The sequence below is a fragment of the Artibeus jamaicensis genome, unplaced genomic scaffold, assembly GCF_021234435.1.
Source record: "Artibeus jamaicensis isolate MK-2021 breed Jamaican fruit bat unplaced genomic scaffold, CSHL_Jam_final contig_432, whole genome shotgun sequence".
NCBI classification, from domain to species: Eukaryota; Metazoa; Chordata; class Mammalia; order Chiroptera; family Phyllostomidae; genus Artibeus; species Artibeus jamaicensis.
This window is the reverse complement of record NW_026521828.1, coordinates 14,103,473-14,121,030: the sequence shown is the minus strand read 5'-3', so window position 1 is coordinate 14,121,030 and position 17,558 is coordinate 14,103,473. Positions and strand designations below refer to the sequence as shown.

Here is a 17,558-nt window from a genome sequence, read left to right as displayed (position 1 = left end):
AATTAGCAGCATCAATGTTCCTGCAAACAATTAAAGTGAGATTCTTAGAAGTAAAGTTGTTTTTCTTTCTGAAGTGGATTGAACATTTCTCTCTTCTGATTTTATCCCCATAAACCTGAATTCCAAGACCAATCTCTACCCACAGTCATTGCCTCTTTTGCTAGTGTATGAAGCCATAACCCTGACCTCGGGCTGACTGTCCAGAAAACTGGTCTGAGAGGCCTGTGCAATCTCTCAACATAGACGACAGGCTGGCTGGTAGTCCTCCCCACCACAAAGGGTTGTCAAACTGGGTGAAGCTAGCCCATCAACAACACAACATTAGAAAAAATCATGTTTGAAGTTACAAACAGAAATCAGCCACAATTTTCCCGAGTCTTAGGTGTCTTTGATATTCACTCAATTCCTTTTTCAAAACTTCTGTCAGTGTTCAGTGATAAAAATGAGTACAATCCCAGGACAAGCCATCAAAACACTCCATTTTAGGGAAAGAATTTTATCTTATAGTCTCCTAAAGTGCTAAATTAGTTAAAATTCACAGTTGTCATAGCTTGTCTAAAACATGTTAAATGCACTATTTATTTTCCAAATACTTGTGCATTTCTTACATCATAATCCTCATGAGCCGTAAAGAATTTATTTACTATGAAAAATATTAGACTCAATTCTCACAATCTTATTGACTAGAAATAGAGTACAAAGGAAATAATTCCTTATTCCAGATTCCCTAAACATGTACAATGGGTGGTCTCCTTGGCAGGAATATTTGGAGAGCTCCATGCATCTCTCCCTTGTCTAGAAGACTGTTAGAGACTGGGAGTGGGGTGGGTAGGGGGTCAATTTCAGTCTATTCAATTCATCATGCAGCAGATGGGATTAGAATCTTTCCCAAAACATTTCCCTACTGTGCTCCACACCTATTTAACCAATGATCTACTGGATATTTATCACCAGATCTCTCACAGTTTTCTCCACCTCAACCAACTCCAGTCTAAGCTCTATTTCCCCATGCACCCACCCTACTCCTCCATGGGCGCCTTTGAAATGCCTTCCTTTTCCTTCTCGTGCAATCAGTCACCTTCTACCATGAATTCTACTTCCTCTAGAATCTGCATCCTCTTCCTCTGTCCCCATATTAGTCTTAGCCTGGCCTTACCCTCCTTCCTTGGACAAGTATAACAGTCCCCTAATTGAGTCCCTAAGCCCTTAACTCCTGTTCTCTGCCATTATTCAGGCTGAACTCAACCAGAGTCATCCTCCCAGTGTATGTGATATGGCTTCTCCTTCTTCTATGCAGAATGAGCACATTTCTTGACCTTCCATATCGAGTTTTGTTCACTTATTATTACCAATATTTTCTGAGTACTAAGAAGTTCCTTTTTTCATATTGAAAAGCCAACTTTCTAGTTTTATCTATCTACACACATACTTTTTCTGGAATTCAACATTTGAGGATTTGGACTGCAATAATTATATTGAGTCAATAACAAAAAATAGTGACATTTGACACAAAGGTGACACTAAAATATCAGTTACATTGTTGATAGTGAAATCTTATAATAAATATGCATCTACATCTAATATGCATAAAGGCATGCTAGTACTAAACATTCAAAGATGAGTACTTTGTATAAAATCTTTTTCAAGCACTGAAATTAATAAAGCCATTATAAGTTAAGGAGCAAGTGAGTGGGCAAAGGAGAAAAAATAAGATTATTCTTACAGTTCTTTAGAGATGCAAATCAGAACACTGACTGACATCATTACCTGACTGATAAATGGTACTCATTTAACAGGTATTTATTTAGAAACCTGTTCCAATTCCTTGATTGAAAAAAGCTCTTACACTCAGCACAACTCTATTTGCAAAATGGTAATAAAACAAATTTCCATGGAGAAAATTGCAGGCACAAATGTCATGATATGCTTTCCAAGTTGGAGGTAATTCTCACCACTGTCTCCCAAATTTAAGTCATAAAATGAAAAGCCTCAAGGGCCTGGAGGGCAGGTGGAATGCTCTGACCACAGGAGGCTGGTCTGCAGAAGGAAATGTAAGAGTTCAAATGGCTTCTCCTCAGACAATAGGAGTCACTGTGACTCTGGGAAACAGGAGAGGGCCTGGCCTCCCCAGAGGCATTTGAGTTGATTTCTAAAGACCTGGACAGGCCAAACAAACAAATCTGAGGGGCCTTCAGTGTGGGAACCCAAGTCTGAAAATGAGTAATGACAGACCCACAGAGATCTTGGCAACAGCAAACTGTGAAGCTCAAAGGAGAGACTCTGACATCAAGAAAATTTGGGTAAAAATCGTGGCTTCACTTCTTATTAGAATGTAACTTTGGACAAAGTAACAATTCCTTTCTGCCTCAGTCACCCACCTATGTAACAACAGGGACACTGTCCGTGAGTGCCTTGGTCAATTTGGGCCACTATAACAAGTTACCATAGACTGGGTAGCTTAAACAACAAATACTTATTCCTCACAGTTCAGGAGGCTGGGAAATTCAAGATCAAATTGCTAGCAGATCTGGAGTCTAGTGTGCAGTTGGCCATTTTCTCATGGAGTCCTCACACGGTGGAGAGCACAGAGCTCTCTGGGATCTCTTTCATAAAAGTGCTAATCCCTTTTGCAAGGTACCTGCCCTCCTGAACTAGTTACTTTCCAAAGACCCTACACATTGGAGATTAGGATCTCAACATATAAATTTCAGAGGGACATGAACATTTAGCCCATACAGGAAGGTACTCACAGAGCTGTCAGGATTAAAGGTGATCGGGTAGGTCATGTGCTTGGAGGAGCATCTGGACCTCCAAATCTCAGCAAACTATTCTTGTAAAATGATCAAGGCAGAAAGGAACAAGCGATTTAATATTCTCCCAGTATTGTCCACATCTATTTTTCAGATTTAGACAGTTTAATTAAATAACACTTTAATCTAAACTATATACCCTTTATGAAATAATTTGCTGTCTTTTGCCAGCTGGAAAGTAGTTTGAAAAAAGCAGTGATTTCAGAAGCCATGGCTTAGGTTTTAGTCTCAGGTTAATCACTTTGTTAGATGGGTGGGCTTAGGACAAATCAGCTAACCTCTCTGAATACCTCTGTATTTCTTCTGTATTCTCTGCTTTATGAGATTTCAAGAAGCTACAAACCCTGCACAAGGTTCCTGATTATCAAAAGGAGCTTGGAAAGGATTTCCAATAATTCTCAGCATCAGTCATATGCTTCTTGAATCTCATAATGACCTATTCTTAAAAAGTGGGACAAAAAGACCCAGTTTTTCTGGAATCCAAGTGACCCTTCAATACAAACCATACTGTAATCCTCTTAAGTAGAGGGGGAATTCTGACTGCACTGGAGCTGAGAATCAAAGAGATCTTGTAAAAGCTTTTTGTAAAATTAGGCAATGCCTCAGTGCTCCACCCCCAGCTATTTGCATGCATAGATTCACACATAAGTAAAAGTATCTAGAAAAAAATCTTATTGAAATTTAAGATTTAAATAAGGATTGGTGATGACTAGCAAGATTCCAAAAGAACCAAGCTGCAATGAAGGTCAACAAGGTGTCACAAGAAAAGAAACCAGATTCACCAGTGTTGACTGGACACGAGACTCAGAATGTTGCATGTGAGTGGTAGTTCTGAGAACTTGTAACAGTTGATACCAACATTCTGCATGCCCTTGGAATAAGCTTAGGTCTGAGATTAGGCAATGCTGTATTGCAGGTTTCTGAAACACGTCCATCTCAAGCAGTTTTAGTAGGGGACCCACTTTGATCAGGTATTACACAGAATGCATATTTGTCTCACTTTACATGGACAACAATGTGGATTTTCAGGATCAAGAGGCTTTCTGTTTTATTAAAGCTAAGGCACATTTTTGAGTCCTGGAGACTTGTCATTCATCAAGATAGATTCAGATTAGCACCTCACTGGAATGGTTGGAGCTGGAGGCTGGCAGAATTCAGCATGAGGAGCTGAACAAATTCAGGAACACTTAGAAGCACACACTTTTAGTGATAGCCAAATGCCCAAAACACTTGGACAAGATGAACTGGGCAAAAGATAGCTTCCGGCAGTCAAGAAGATAAAGACTTAGAGACACAGGTTCCAGTGTTTATGTTACTTTAATCACATGTGAGCTTGGAGGCTTGTGAAGCCCAATGCATCAAGTTTCAGAGCTGTAAATTCCAGAAGGAAGCGAGGTTACAGGGAAGAAGCCATACTGTTATTTGTCACTTTTCAGGCACTCATCTGCATCAGAGAGGGAAGAAGACTGAGAACTACATTTTCAATACTTCCTTGCCCACTGGCTTGTGGCTGTTTTCCAAGTGGGAGGCTCAGAATGGAAAATTGGACTGGAAAAGGGAAAAAGGAACCATTTTTTCCCTTAACTATCTGGGGGTGCCTTCCACAGTGAGCACAGCAGCAAATGGTTTCTTCAGCCACGAGTGTGGTGGTGGCAACTTGTAGCAGGGGTGGAGTTCATGAAGCTTCCTGACCTCTGGTTAACACCCCCTTCTTCCTGCCCTTCCAGGGAGCTTTGTGGACAAGTCCCTACTTGAAATGTATACAATGGTGTCCATGACCAGTTGGGAACAGGTACAGAAGCAGAAAGAAACAAGTCAGAGAAGTTGTTCTCTAAACAGAGATAATCAATTAAGGAGTTAATTGCATATGAAGGAAACCTGGCCATACTGAAGAGCGCACAAGGCTAGGAGTGAAAGACACACAGTTCTGAGTCCGACGTCCCAAACAGGAATGTGCCAAGGTCACAGAAGATGCACAGTAAAGAGAAAATGGGACCAAATAGGTTCTAATAGGGTCTCAGCCTGATTTTGCCATGTATGAGCCCCACTACTGAGGTGTTCTATCACCTTTGAAAGTTGCAGTTTTCTTACCAGAGAATGGGCACTACTGGGGACAAAGAGTCAAAAAATTTAACAACTGATTGAAAAAATAATGTCATCCAATCAAATGGATATAGAATTTAAGTAATCAAGAAGTGTATAGCGTGTAGTAATTGACCAACAGCCCTATGGGTAATAAAAGCCTCCATTTCACAATTATTGTGATGATTCAGGGCTATATTTACCATTGGTTTGATGCCTACTATGAGTGACATACTGCATTACCTATATTACTTACAATTCTCAAAAGAATCCCATTTTCAGATACCAACACTAAAGGCTTAGACAGATTAAATAATTAGTCCAAGATTCCACAAGCAGCACACTTCATGCATCACAGGAGACCACTTTTGGAAATGGGTGTCCTCCTTGGGAAGGCTCCGCCTTGAGGTCCCCTGGGACTCCAGGAAGCATGAAGGGTTTCCACCACAGGGTGAGTGCCAGTTCATCACCACTGTGCTCGGATCTAATCCAAAGGCTAAGAGAATTATCACCATTTTATCAGTCAAGCAATAAAGTTGAGTGTTACTCTCATTTACATTTCTAAAGCAACATAAAAATATCTCCTTTTAAACAGTACCCACTCACTTTCTCCTTATATGCTAATGCATGTCACAACTTCAAAACCTGAAAAGATTTCCCACAAAACATTTCACTGCCTAAAAGTTGCACATATTCATCGTTCAAATTGCCAGATTACAAACATAAACTAGCTCTGCTTGCAAATCAGTTACATACTGATAAGTCTTTAGGGCTGACAAAATGGATTTCAAACTCTATTAGTTATTTCAAGGCTTTGGGATATGTAGCATTATTCCAACTTCATTCTCAGACTTTAGTGAAATACATGCGTTGTCATCAGTATTAATAATCAAGCTCCAAATCAACTCTTTTATTTTCAAAATTGCTCTTTTTTCTTTGTGTAGAATCAGATCATTTCAATTTATTCTTGTAATCACATTGATTTTCAATTAATTCATTTCTTGATTTGAAGAAATGAATTGTAACTCATGCCATGATAGAATTAAAGCAACTGGGTAGTTAACTCAAGGTCAGCTACTCACCTTTGTTATATATATTTTTTAACAATATGCTTTATTACATCTGAAGTCATACATATTCATTACTTAATTAGTAAAATTTTCTTTTTTTCTTTTTTAAAATGTAATAATTGTTTATTACTTCTAGTCTAACATTTTAATCTACTAATAAAGTAGTACAGCTCTTCACATTAAATTAGTAAAATAATTAAAAAGTGACCCTCTTTTAATTCATGTTGTTACATGTGGACTTAAGTGACTGCATTTACATCAAGCCTATGTATTTTATATTTAAGGTACTCAACTTTTGGTATTTATTCAGATGTTCTGTGTTTTATACAAAAGCTTGCCATTTCGATCTTCTGTTCAACAATGTTTAGTGACTTTCTAGCACACGGCATCAAGTTTTACCAGAGAAAAAAGAAAAAATGATTCTTCTTCCTAGAAAACTGGTTCTTCCCTGAATTCCTTTCTTCCTTTCCTTCTCCCTTCTGTTCTTCCTTCCTTAAAGTGGCTTACAAAAATAATCAATATATTGTTAAGAAAGCAAGGAAAATAAAATAAAGTGACAAAAGGAGTTGGAAACATAAAAATAAAGGCAGGTCCAAACACCTGTGAATGCCTGGATCTTCTATACATACTAGGAGAAATTGCAAATTTGGTTCTGAGTTTTCCAGAAACTCTAGCAAAGGGAGGAATATGCCACAATTTATTTTATGTGATTCATCATTCCTATAAGAGGCTCTATTTTTGGTTTTTTAAATAAGAACTATTAATAAGAAAGCAAAAGAGTTATTCTGTAGAGGAGAAAGAGAATCTTAAACCAAAGAGACACAGGGCAGCAGGAAAATTTTGGGAGTCCATGCAGCAAGGAGATGAGTCAGGGGTAAGAAGAAGGCACGGGTAGAAAGAATCAAGATACAAAATAAACTTTCTGCACTCAGAGTAGCTAGTATCCTGAGGAATCTTCAAAGAAAGAATGTATACATATTTGAACTTTCCCCCACTCATTTATCTCCTACATGAACCCTATACTTTTCTGGAACTAGAAATTGATAGAAAAATTCTTGGAAAGCAGAAACTTTGTCACTGTCATAAATAGCAGGAAGAAAAAGATGGAGACCTGGATTGTCTTTAGGGACAATGCTTAAGCTGAGGCAAACCACCTGCCAGTGGAAAAAAACCCAGACCTCTCAAAACAAAACAAAAAGCAAGCATGGGCTGTATCTGATGACAGACAATAAGCCGTGCTCAGTAGCATTTAGGGTTTCAGGCACAGCACTGGGGTGAGGTACCACCAGGTTCACTGCCCAAATGCAGGCTGATGGTGTTCTACAGAGAGTTTCTGCTGAAAAGTCACCAAAGCCACTGTTTGGACTTTTCTTTCTCCAATTCTTCAAAAAAAAATTCAGCTGTCTCCTCCAGAGCCCCAACAAGAGGCAAACAGACCAAAAAACGTATCAGGTGGGTGTCAGCTCATCTGCAAAGAGCTGCCAGCTGACTGCTAAGTTTATGAGACACTATTTACCAAAGGAGACTCGCCAGCAATGTGCCCCTCCAACCATGGCATGATTCACTGCTGGCTTTTCATCCTGACTCAGTTCATCCTACATTTACTGCTCTCTACAACGAACGCCCTTAAGGGAAAACACTAGTAAAAAAAGCTGGACAGCAAGCCGTCACATGACTTTGGCTTGGCCAATCAGATGTCATCCCCCAGGACTCTGGCTCTTGAGCAGCACATAGAAAGAGGAGATGCTTGGTAATTACCCACTTTTTCCTGTGGTTGGCAATCATTCTACTTCTGAGCTCAACAAGAACTCCTGAAGTTCTTGTTTATTTATCAGCCCTGTCCTCCAACATTCTGTCCTTAATTCTTTAAGCCCATCCATTGTAGATTTTCCAAATTACCTTGGGACATATTCCTAAGTTAGTTTCTGATGCTTGTAGCCAAGAACACTGACAGATACATAATAGTCAGGGTCAAACTGAACTGGCAAACTCATTCAACAAAACCAAATGAACAAAAAAAGAAGTGGCCAGGATGGCCTGACAAAATACTTAAATGTCAGACCTTTTATGTAGCTCTAGATGTCAAGTAGGACCTCCCTGTTCCCTGATATCTGGGAAAAATTGGCTGGAGTCTTTCAATTCTACAGCCCGTTGAAATCTAAAACTGTTGCTCAGTTCTGAATTTCCTTGCTATTGGTCTAATCTTTTTGTCTAGCCTTCTGCCATCCCGTACCTTTTGGGTGTCCCTTCTGCAGGCTCTCTTCCAAATTACACGGACCCAGACAGGCCTGCCAGCCATCTCAACAATGCACACTCTCACACACCCACACAGGCTCATATCATGTTTGTAGTGTAGCAGGAGACCATGTGGTTTCACGACCTTGAGCAGGTTGCTGAACCTCTTTGTGCCCTGGTTACTACACACTGTAAAATGGGTGTAATAAAGACGCGTGCCTCATAGGGTTGTTTTACAAATTAAACAGGTAACGCATGTTAAGTTTATACCTCATGATGTACTCACACCTAGTAAACATTCAACACTCAATTCCTAGCCAAGCTAGAAAGTTTTACTGAAGAGCTGGATCCTGGGAGAGGTCAGCACACACCTCACGCACATTTATTTTATTTTTTCTTAATTTTATTTTATTTTCATTGTTGTTCAAGTACAGTTTTCTGTATTTTACTCCCACCTCAGCCACCCACCCAGCCCTCCCCGCTCCCTCCCATTTCCATGCCCCCTGGTTTTTGTCCAAGTGTCCTTTATACTTGTTCCTGTAAACCCTTCCCCTTTTCTCCTGAAATTCCCTCCCCTCTTCACTCTGGTCACTGTCAGCCTGCTCTCTATTTCAGTGTCTTTGGTTATATTTTGCTTGTTTTGTTGTTTAGGTTCCTGTTAAAGGTGAGATCATAAGGTATTTGTCTTTCCCTGCCTGGCTTATTTTACTTATCACAATGCTTTCCATTTCCATCCATGCCAATGTTCTTAGCAGCACAATTTACAATAGCCAAATGTTGGAAGCAACCTAGATGCCCATCAGTAAATAAATGGATCAAAAGACTATGGTATATTTACACAATGGAATTCTATGCGGCAGAAAGAAAGAAGGAGCTCCTAACCTCCCACACATCTAAAACAAGCCAGCAAACAAAGGTACCCAGCCTGACCACTCTCCAATCCCAACAGCCACCATGGTACTGCCTGTTCATCTCACCCCTTTCCAAGCAGAGCTCAGCCTCTCCTCTGAATCTTGTCTCTTCTCCAACCTTCCCCCTCCTTATTTCACTCATTTTCCTATCTCAAAAGCATGTAAAAATTCCCTACTTTTGTGCCAGGGATTTAGGCCCTTTGGCTCTCACTTTAGGCATTTTACCAAGTGAAGACATTTTCTTACCAAAAAAAAAAAAATTCTGGTTTCTGCTCTTAAAGTAATTAACATTTACTCTGTCTAGTTGTGCCTAGAATATCAGTTTCTATACCCTGGTCATTTGCCTACTACCCTTAGGATTTTTTTTCAGATTCATTTGTTAATGAGTATTTTAAAATTACATAACATTTTCTTTAAATACACTTAATTTTCTATTTTAAATCAATTATTTTAAAAGGGAACTATAAGAGTGCAAAATAGTATCAGTTATCATATTAAGATGGTTATGTTAAAATAAATATTTATTTTAAAATTAAAAAATGTTCATATACCACCTAAAATCATTATGTATTATTAGACAGCCACCATCACAATCTGGTAAATGTAAGCTTAAAATATGTCCTTTCTCCTGGACACCCCCACAGGCTGGACTGAGGAAGAAGTGTGGAGAGTCTGTGGCATTTGCATGTTACTAATATTGTGGGTAGAGAGGGGGAGTGGGCGAGCATGAGCACATGTTGATGGGATCAGGCTAGAAATCTGACAGCAAAGACGGTCTGGAGATGAGATTCTGGGGAGTGATTATTATCTGGCATCCTGAGTGAAAAAAGACTCACAGCACCTGAGGCTTCATTTAATTGAATTGTATTCTGCCATTAGAATCCAATGCTGCTACAAATAAAGGTTGAAAAGCTAAAAATGTTAGGGATCATCCAATCTAAATTATCCACAAAGAAGTGCATTTTACCGAGTGATGCAGCTTGATACCGTGTCTAAAACTTAAAACAGTTTCATAGCTTATCACCATCAATATTTCTAACTTTCACCTTTTGATTAACTAAAAGAAAATTGAGACTCCCTTGATTTCCCTCTGCTTTCTCTGAACAAATGTCACAAACTTTCAGAGGAAAATTAAATACATGGCACCAGCCTTAAAAATCTGCACTGAGGTTCTAAGACTCTGCACCAAGTTAGTGTGTTGGGTAAATTAAAAAAGTCCACAATGCTTCTACTGAGAATGTAACGTGTTTTGTTGCTTCATAGTCAGAGTCTCTTTGCACAGCAAGGTGCCACAGAACTAAACCCCATTTGAAACAGAGTAACATCAATGGCAGTCTGATTGACAAACCTTAGCTAAATACCCAACATGTGCCAGAGATTAAGCATGAGACACATTCTACCCTTAAGGAGCTCCTGGGTTTAGTGAGCCTTTGGAACCTGGTAGCATTACACTAGAGTTGCTGTTAAGACATTTCACAGCTCCCTTTTGTCACAGTGTTCTCCTAGGTGAACACAGAAGCACAGAGCCCCTGATCCAAACCTGAAATGTGCTTTTCTACAGGTCTCAAGTGAAAAAAATACTGTCCTGTGATTACACCAGGAATGCTTTTTTTTTTTTAGAAAGTCTTCCAGCTATTGGTATCTTCAGCTAGTCCTCAACCTCAAATGTCAATCCATCACACTTAAGCCTTATTGAATACACTATTTGTTCCTACCAAATAAAATGCAGCAAGCCTTTCAAAGAAATAATTTCCCCGCCGCCACCCTACTATTAGATCTCCAAGGGCAGCAGGAAATTATGTGAAAACAAAACAAAAAGCATTCAGCTTTGTATAACTATACCATGCAACCATCATGTCTCATTTAATGGCCTGGCTGAAAAGAGAAGTGGGCAAACTAGAGCCTGCTATTAATAGCTATTTAAATGCATATTCAAAGTGTAGTTGTATAGATAGGTATTCTTAATCTATTTTTGTGCCATTTAAATATATCTTCTTTCTCCCTATTACAGAGATGAATATCTACTTTCATGTAATTTATCTCCCATAGTGCAGAGTTTTTGTATAGGCATCTGGAAACAATTATAGTCATACTTATTTATCATTTAAGCAGAATAAAAAACATACTAATAATTGAACAGAATCACATTCATGCTTATATATGAAATGTTGAAGAAAATCCATGCCCATAGCTTTGTTACAAAGGCCTCATAGTGCAAATGACCACAGTTTATAGCACAATATATACAGAACTGTCACGTACCTCACATTAGCATCAAGTTCGTCCATTACAGGAAATAGGCATGGGTGAGTTGGATTTCAGCACCCGAAGGGTCCTATAATGTGGGAATAAATAAGAAGTTAGACAACCAATTAATGTAGGAAAATAAAAGTCCTTGGCAAAGGGGAAAAAAGGCCAAAGAGTCATTGCTTCCTATTTATTAGGACTTTGTAGAGTATCAGTATAAACTATTTAATGAACAATATGACAGCAAAAAGCTATTGGCAAATTGATGTATGGCACCTCTAAGTGATGCAGAAAGTTTTTATTAATTTCCTGGAGATTAAAACATTCAGGTATTTTATTTACTCTGTGTTAATCAGTTTATTTGTTATTTTTTGCTATTCTCAGAAACAGCTTATTTATATGATTTGCATTACAACACTAACCAGTGAAAATAGGTAATCACATTGTTATGATTAAAATAGCACATTATCTAAAATGGTCAGTCACTTTGTTTTCTTTTAAAATTTGCAGGGTTTTTTTTAACCCTTTTTGAGGGTGGGTAATCATGTATCCCTTTGAGAATCTAGTAAAGTTTTGAGAACATTCTACCCAGAAAAAAATAAATGAGCATGCACACACACACACACTTTCAGGGGAGCCCACAATTCCTTGAGGCCCATCCATAAACCCCAGGCTAAGAACTCCCAGTCCAAGGGGAGTTAACCTTCAGAGTACCCAAAGTTCAGCTAGCATAGACTTTATGCCCTTTAACAGATGGACACTCACTGATAGTCACTAAATCGGCTCTAAACTGACTGCAAAGTTTTATTTTCCACAAGAATCCGTTTTTCAACACATTTGTCCAACAACATAATGCATCAGAGAATGTAGGGGCAGAGCCTGGTCTGTCGCTTCTGGGGTTAGCCTCAGCAAGTCCCTTTTTTCTTCCGAGCTTCATCATCTACTTCACAAAAACAGAAAGGATTAGAAGAGATGATCTCTGGATTCATTTCCAGCTCTGGTACTCTATAATTCCATCTGCTGGTGTCTAATTAAATATAACCAAAATGAAACTGTAAATCTGTTTAGCTACATAACAGAACCACGAAGCTCAGCCCCGGCCCTGAGATGCTCTGATTGGGATGGACCGAACGCGCCCGGCAGCCAAGAAGAGAATGGCAGACCAGCAGAGTTGGAAAGGATATAGATCTCATTGAGTTTGTTCTTTAGAGCCTCTAAGACTAACAGGGACTCCTGTGGGCATTTCTGGATCTTGGTCAGGGGTGGGGAAGGCTCAACCTGAAGGTCTCTGAACCCCGACTCTGATGTCAAGCAAAGTAGTTCTGTTCACTTCTCTCTGTTTTACATTTGAATTTGGAATAATCTTTTATTTGAAATAGTTAAGTACAAAGCCCTAACAAATGAAGTGACAGGGCTCTATTCTCTTTCCTCTTCTATCTAAAATCATTGCTCACGTATGAATGACCCATGGACATGGACAACAGTGTAGGGTTTGACTGTAGGAGTGGCCCGGGCACTGGGTGGAGGGAGGAAAGGGGGTAAAATTGGGACAACTATAATAGAATTAATAATAAAATATTTTTCAAAGAACAAAATAAAATAATTTCTGAAGTGAACACATCCATTTCCATGGCTTAAAATATTGCCTATTCACTGAATGTTCCCAAAACAAGAAATAGCTCTAGCCCAGGCCTTTCCCAGACTCGTATGGCCTACCTGACATTACACCTGGATGATTACAAAGCATTTCCAACTAAACTCTTCATTTCCCACTCCCAGAACAAAAACCTACTCCTCCTCTTTTGTCTCCAGCTCAGTAAATAGTTCCATCATTTATCCAGTTACTGAGACTGAACTGCCTCTTTTTCTCACATCCTATAACCAAACTATCAGCAAATTCATTCTCTTGGTTTTGATAATGGTTCCTTCATCTGACTATTTTTATCATTATCTCCAGAACCAGCACTTTGGCCCAAGCAAGCAACTACCTCCCTTCACCAGAATACCTTACACCCTCCTCACTGATCTGGTTGCTCCACTGGCATCCCTTCTCCCCACAGTAGCCAGAACAATATCTTAAAAATGTAAGGCAGATATTTTCTAGCTTGCATAAAATTCTTCTGGCTTCCTGTCACACTTAGAATAAAATAAAAACTCCTATCAAAGCCAAACAGAACTGACATGATCTGGCCCAGCTCCTCACCGATCTCAGCATTAACCATGGCCTCGCCCTCATGGCCCTCAGGTTCACAGGTTTTTTCTACTTTCCTTGACAACAAAAGTAGGCTCTCACCTCGGGGCTTTTTACCAACTGTTTCCCCTCCCTAGGATCGCTCTCTCAGGTCAGGGAGACTCTGCTCGAATGTTACTTCCCACAGAAGTCTTCCTTGATCATCTCAGTAAGATTTCAGACCTCATTTTCTATAAGTTTCTATCCTCTTTTTTTTTAAGTTTCTATCCTCTTTAATCACACCATTTAATCTTACACACACATTACATATACTCAATTGCTCCTTTATTAGTGACCTTTTTCCCTCACTAGAATGTAAGTTTTCAAGAGCACATAGTTATATCTTTATCGCTATTATATATATCCTCAGTGTCTGGAAAAATGTCTGAAATATTCTCTTCATAGATATTTGTTGAGTCGTCTAAGTAGTTAATTCGTTTTGTAAATGGGGAAACTGAGGTTTGAGAAGTTGTGACTTCCCTGCTGGGAGGTCATGCATGAACCATCCCAGAATGCAATATCGCCATTTTTTAAGGAAGTAAAAACCATTCTATTTCTTAAGTTAACCTTTATGAAGTACTAACAACTGCCAATCACAGTCCTTTTTCCTCCTCTTCCAACCTCTGAGTTTTTCTCTTTATTGTTAGGTGAAGAGACTAAAGGTTAAAAAGATGAGTTGACTTGCCAAAGTCTCACAGCTAGCTAGCCCTTGACCAAACTGGGAATAGAATCCAGGGCTGTGAATTCTAAAACTCAAGGTTTGTCCTGCATGAGTTCTTCCTCCCATGAGAGCCAGGTAATCTCCTCATGAAAGTGGGCATTTGCTGTAACATTTTGCTGGTCATCGATTCCCTCTTTCTCTGAAAACAGTGCTTCAATTTTCCTTTGCAGAACTACCCTTCCCCTGCCTCAGTTCCTAGTTGCAGTGATGAGCACATGACCAGGACTGGCCAATCAGAACAATCCATTCCCTGGTCACAGTAAATCTGTTCATCAGATAGACTAGTGATAGCCAGACTGGGATTTCTATTAGGAAGGGTCCCCCTACCTCCTGGTGTTGCTAAACCAACAGACTTTCAGTGTGAAGTCATTGGTGGCCATCATTGCCACTTTGGAGGGAGAGCCTGAATAAAACCGACCCAAAGGAGAAGCAACAGAGAGAATACCAGTGTCCTGGTGACATAATCTGAGGCCTCAGATTTAGCAGTGTCTTAAGACAGTTTTATACTTGAATGAGCCAACAAATTTCTTTTGTTCATTCCATAAGCCAGTTTGACTTGGGTTCTAGCATTATTTGCAACAAAAAGTATCCTGTGAAACATACTTGAAATTCAATATTGTATTTGTATACAGATTAGAGGGAAAAACTGGAACTAAGTAAAACCAGTTAAGAGCTGGCTAAAGTTCATCTCACTGAAACTCTATTTTAAAACATTACAGCATGGGGAAAACCTTATATATTCATAGTGTGGAAATTAATAAGAAAATCTCAATTAAAATTGGAGTTGGGAAGGCCTATAGAGGGAGCTCTTGTGCCTTACCCCAAACAGGAAAGGATTATCTGGCATCTACAACAGGAAGATTTATCTCCTTTAGTAGTACCCCAGCCAATGAAAACACTGTAGCTCAACCAATGAAAAGTTGTTGTCACCTCGAACTCTTATTTTCCTCCAACAAACATTTTTCTTTTACTAATGATTTTCTTGCCCCATCCTCCTTTCTTTAAAAGCCTTCCATTTTGTATTACTCCCTGCTCGCTAGATGAGATGTTGCCTGGTTCATGAATCATTGAATAGTGTCAATTAGATCTTCAAATTTGCTCAGTTGAATTTAGTTTTTAAGAATAATGATGTTCAGTGTTATATTTTACTTATCAAAACCCAGTGAAAAAATTTTTAATTGATTGCCATTTATTAAGTCAGCATGCATTCTGTCAGAGACAAACAGTAACAAAAGAGAAGATTGTGATTAGTACCTATCATAATTTGATCAGTTGCTCACCTTCCACTATTTTCTGCCATGATCCCCAGAAACAACTAATCAGAGCCAGGACTATATGGACACCTCTTGTTAGCAAGACTGCATAGAGCAAGAGGGCTTTGCAAGGAACCATTGCTTTTAGCTTACATACTTAACATTTCTAGCTCCTTAACAAAACACTACCTACCTAGTTAATTAAATCAGCCAAGAGCATTTCCTATGTGTAGGTACAAGCCATGTCACTTCTAAGAGTTGTCAATTTGGAATTCAGTAAAACTGTGTATCTCTGTGTGTGTGTTTTAGTGATAGCCATGCTATATCCAATGACATGATCTAAGAGACAAGGAGTGATATACCTTCCATGTCAGTTCCCTTCAGAGAAACAGTCCCAGAAACAGTCCCAGAGGACCAGAAAAAGAACACAGCAAATCCTAGGAAAGGAGTAGAGGAGGGAGTCACATAAACCCTTGACCATGTAAAGTACAAATGAAGGTCTCAGTATCTTTCAAGGCTAGGACAAGCTCAAGCCACTGGAATCATTTGAAAGTAAAGCAACAGCAACACACAACTCTGTTAGATTCCTTGGAGTATCTCCTCCTTTGTGAATATACATTCAGACTCTGATCTTTACTTAAAAAGGAGGAGAAGGAAAAGATGGTATTACTTATGCTGCCCAATGCTTATTCCAACATGCACCCAATCTTTACCCTTGTCCTTTAATTCAGAAAACTATGAAATATTGCTGTGGAACAGTCGTTAATGGTTAACAGAGGTGTGTAGTTGCATCTCTATTACAAGAAGTGTGAGTGCAGTACTCACCTGTGAATAGCACCCACCTACTGAAGTCAAGTATGAGTGTAGTTTGATGCAGTGCCCACATCTGCCAACCTGGAGCTATGTAATAACATCAATTTACTTTGCTGCACTTTGTGTTTCTTTTCCCTTAGTTTTGGATGCATGGGTGGATATTCATGCATAACTGTGCATGGGTTGAATTTCTACATCATAGAGGTAATATTTCAATACCTTTGTTTTGGACAAGTGTCAGGAATAAGTGAAATATTATTTACTTAAGTTGCCAAATTGAGGGTGAAAGTCTGACATGTAATAGGACCACTGGACCAGGAGTTACATTTACAGGCCTGTGTTTGCAGCCCAATCCTATAGCTAACTCTCTGTTTTTATTCTCAAGCAGGTGTGAGGGAGGAAATATAATTTTTCCTTAATCATCTGGGTTCTTGGCTGAGACTCCTTCCTCCAAACAATAAAGACAGATACACAGGATGAAGACACATGAGTTTAACATTGTGTACACCTTTTGTATACATAGGGGAGGCCCAGACCTTGAGTAATAAACAAATAACTCTCCAAAATAGCCCAAGCCATGACCTTAAATAATTATCTCCAGCTAAAGACAAAAAAAAAAAGATGTTGGGAGTGGGGGACAGTTACGGGAGGTCACCACAAAAAGCAAGGTAAGAAAAGGTCAAGTCCTTATGCCAATTAAATCCTTACTTTCTCCACTGATAAGAATTTGCAGAGATTTAGAGTCATCCTTCCCTTCCTTATACCAGGAGGGAGACATCCAGGCAAATGGAGATTTCCCTTATAAATGTAAATGTTTCTTACAAAGGGTAACTTCTACTTAGTTTTCATAGCTTTTCCTTTGTCTGCTGTTTCTTAAAAATAATTGGCCCAAAATAACTCTTATGACAGAATGGAAATTCTGCTCCCTTCACAAGTCTGTTTACTGATCTGGTCTTAATTTCCCCAACTGTAAAATGGAGTAGGCTAGACAGTGTCAGGCAGGGTAAGCAAAGGGAGAAATTTCAATCACCAGTTTGTGGAAGTTAAAGGAAATTTCAAAGAGGTGAGTTTCTCATCATTGTAGGCATTTAAGCAGCATGTGGGGCCCTGGGTCAGGATGTCTGTCTAAATGATAACTGATTCTGGTAACTGCTAGGGTTTCTTCCAGTGCTATAATTATAAAACT

General features: G+C 39.1%; 1 protein-coding gene across 1 annotated transcript in view; it reads right to left on the bottom strand.

Annotated features, from left to right (window-relative positions):
- Positions 1-17,558, bottom strand: part of HTR4 (5-hydroxytryptamine receptor 4) — a 134,100-nt gene that overhangs the window by 93,961 nt on the left and 22,581 nt on the right. Inside the window, exon 2 of the mRNA XM_037161943.2 lies at positions 11,371-11,443. Coding sequence (XP_037017838.1) covers positions 11,371-11,396 — 26 coding nt within the window. The 5' untranslated portion in view covers positions 11,397-11,443. The remainder of the gene's footprint in view (positions 1-11,370; positions 11,444-17,558) is intronic.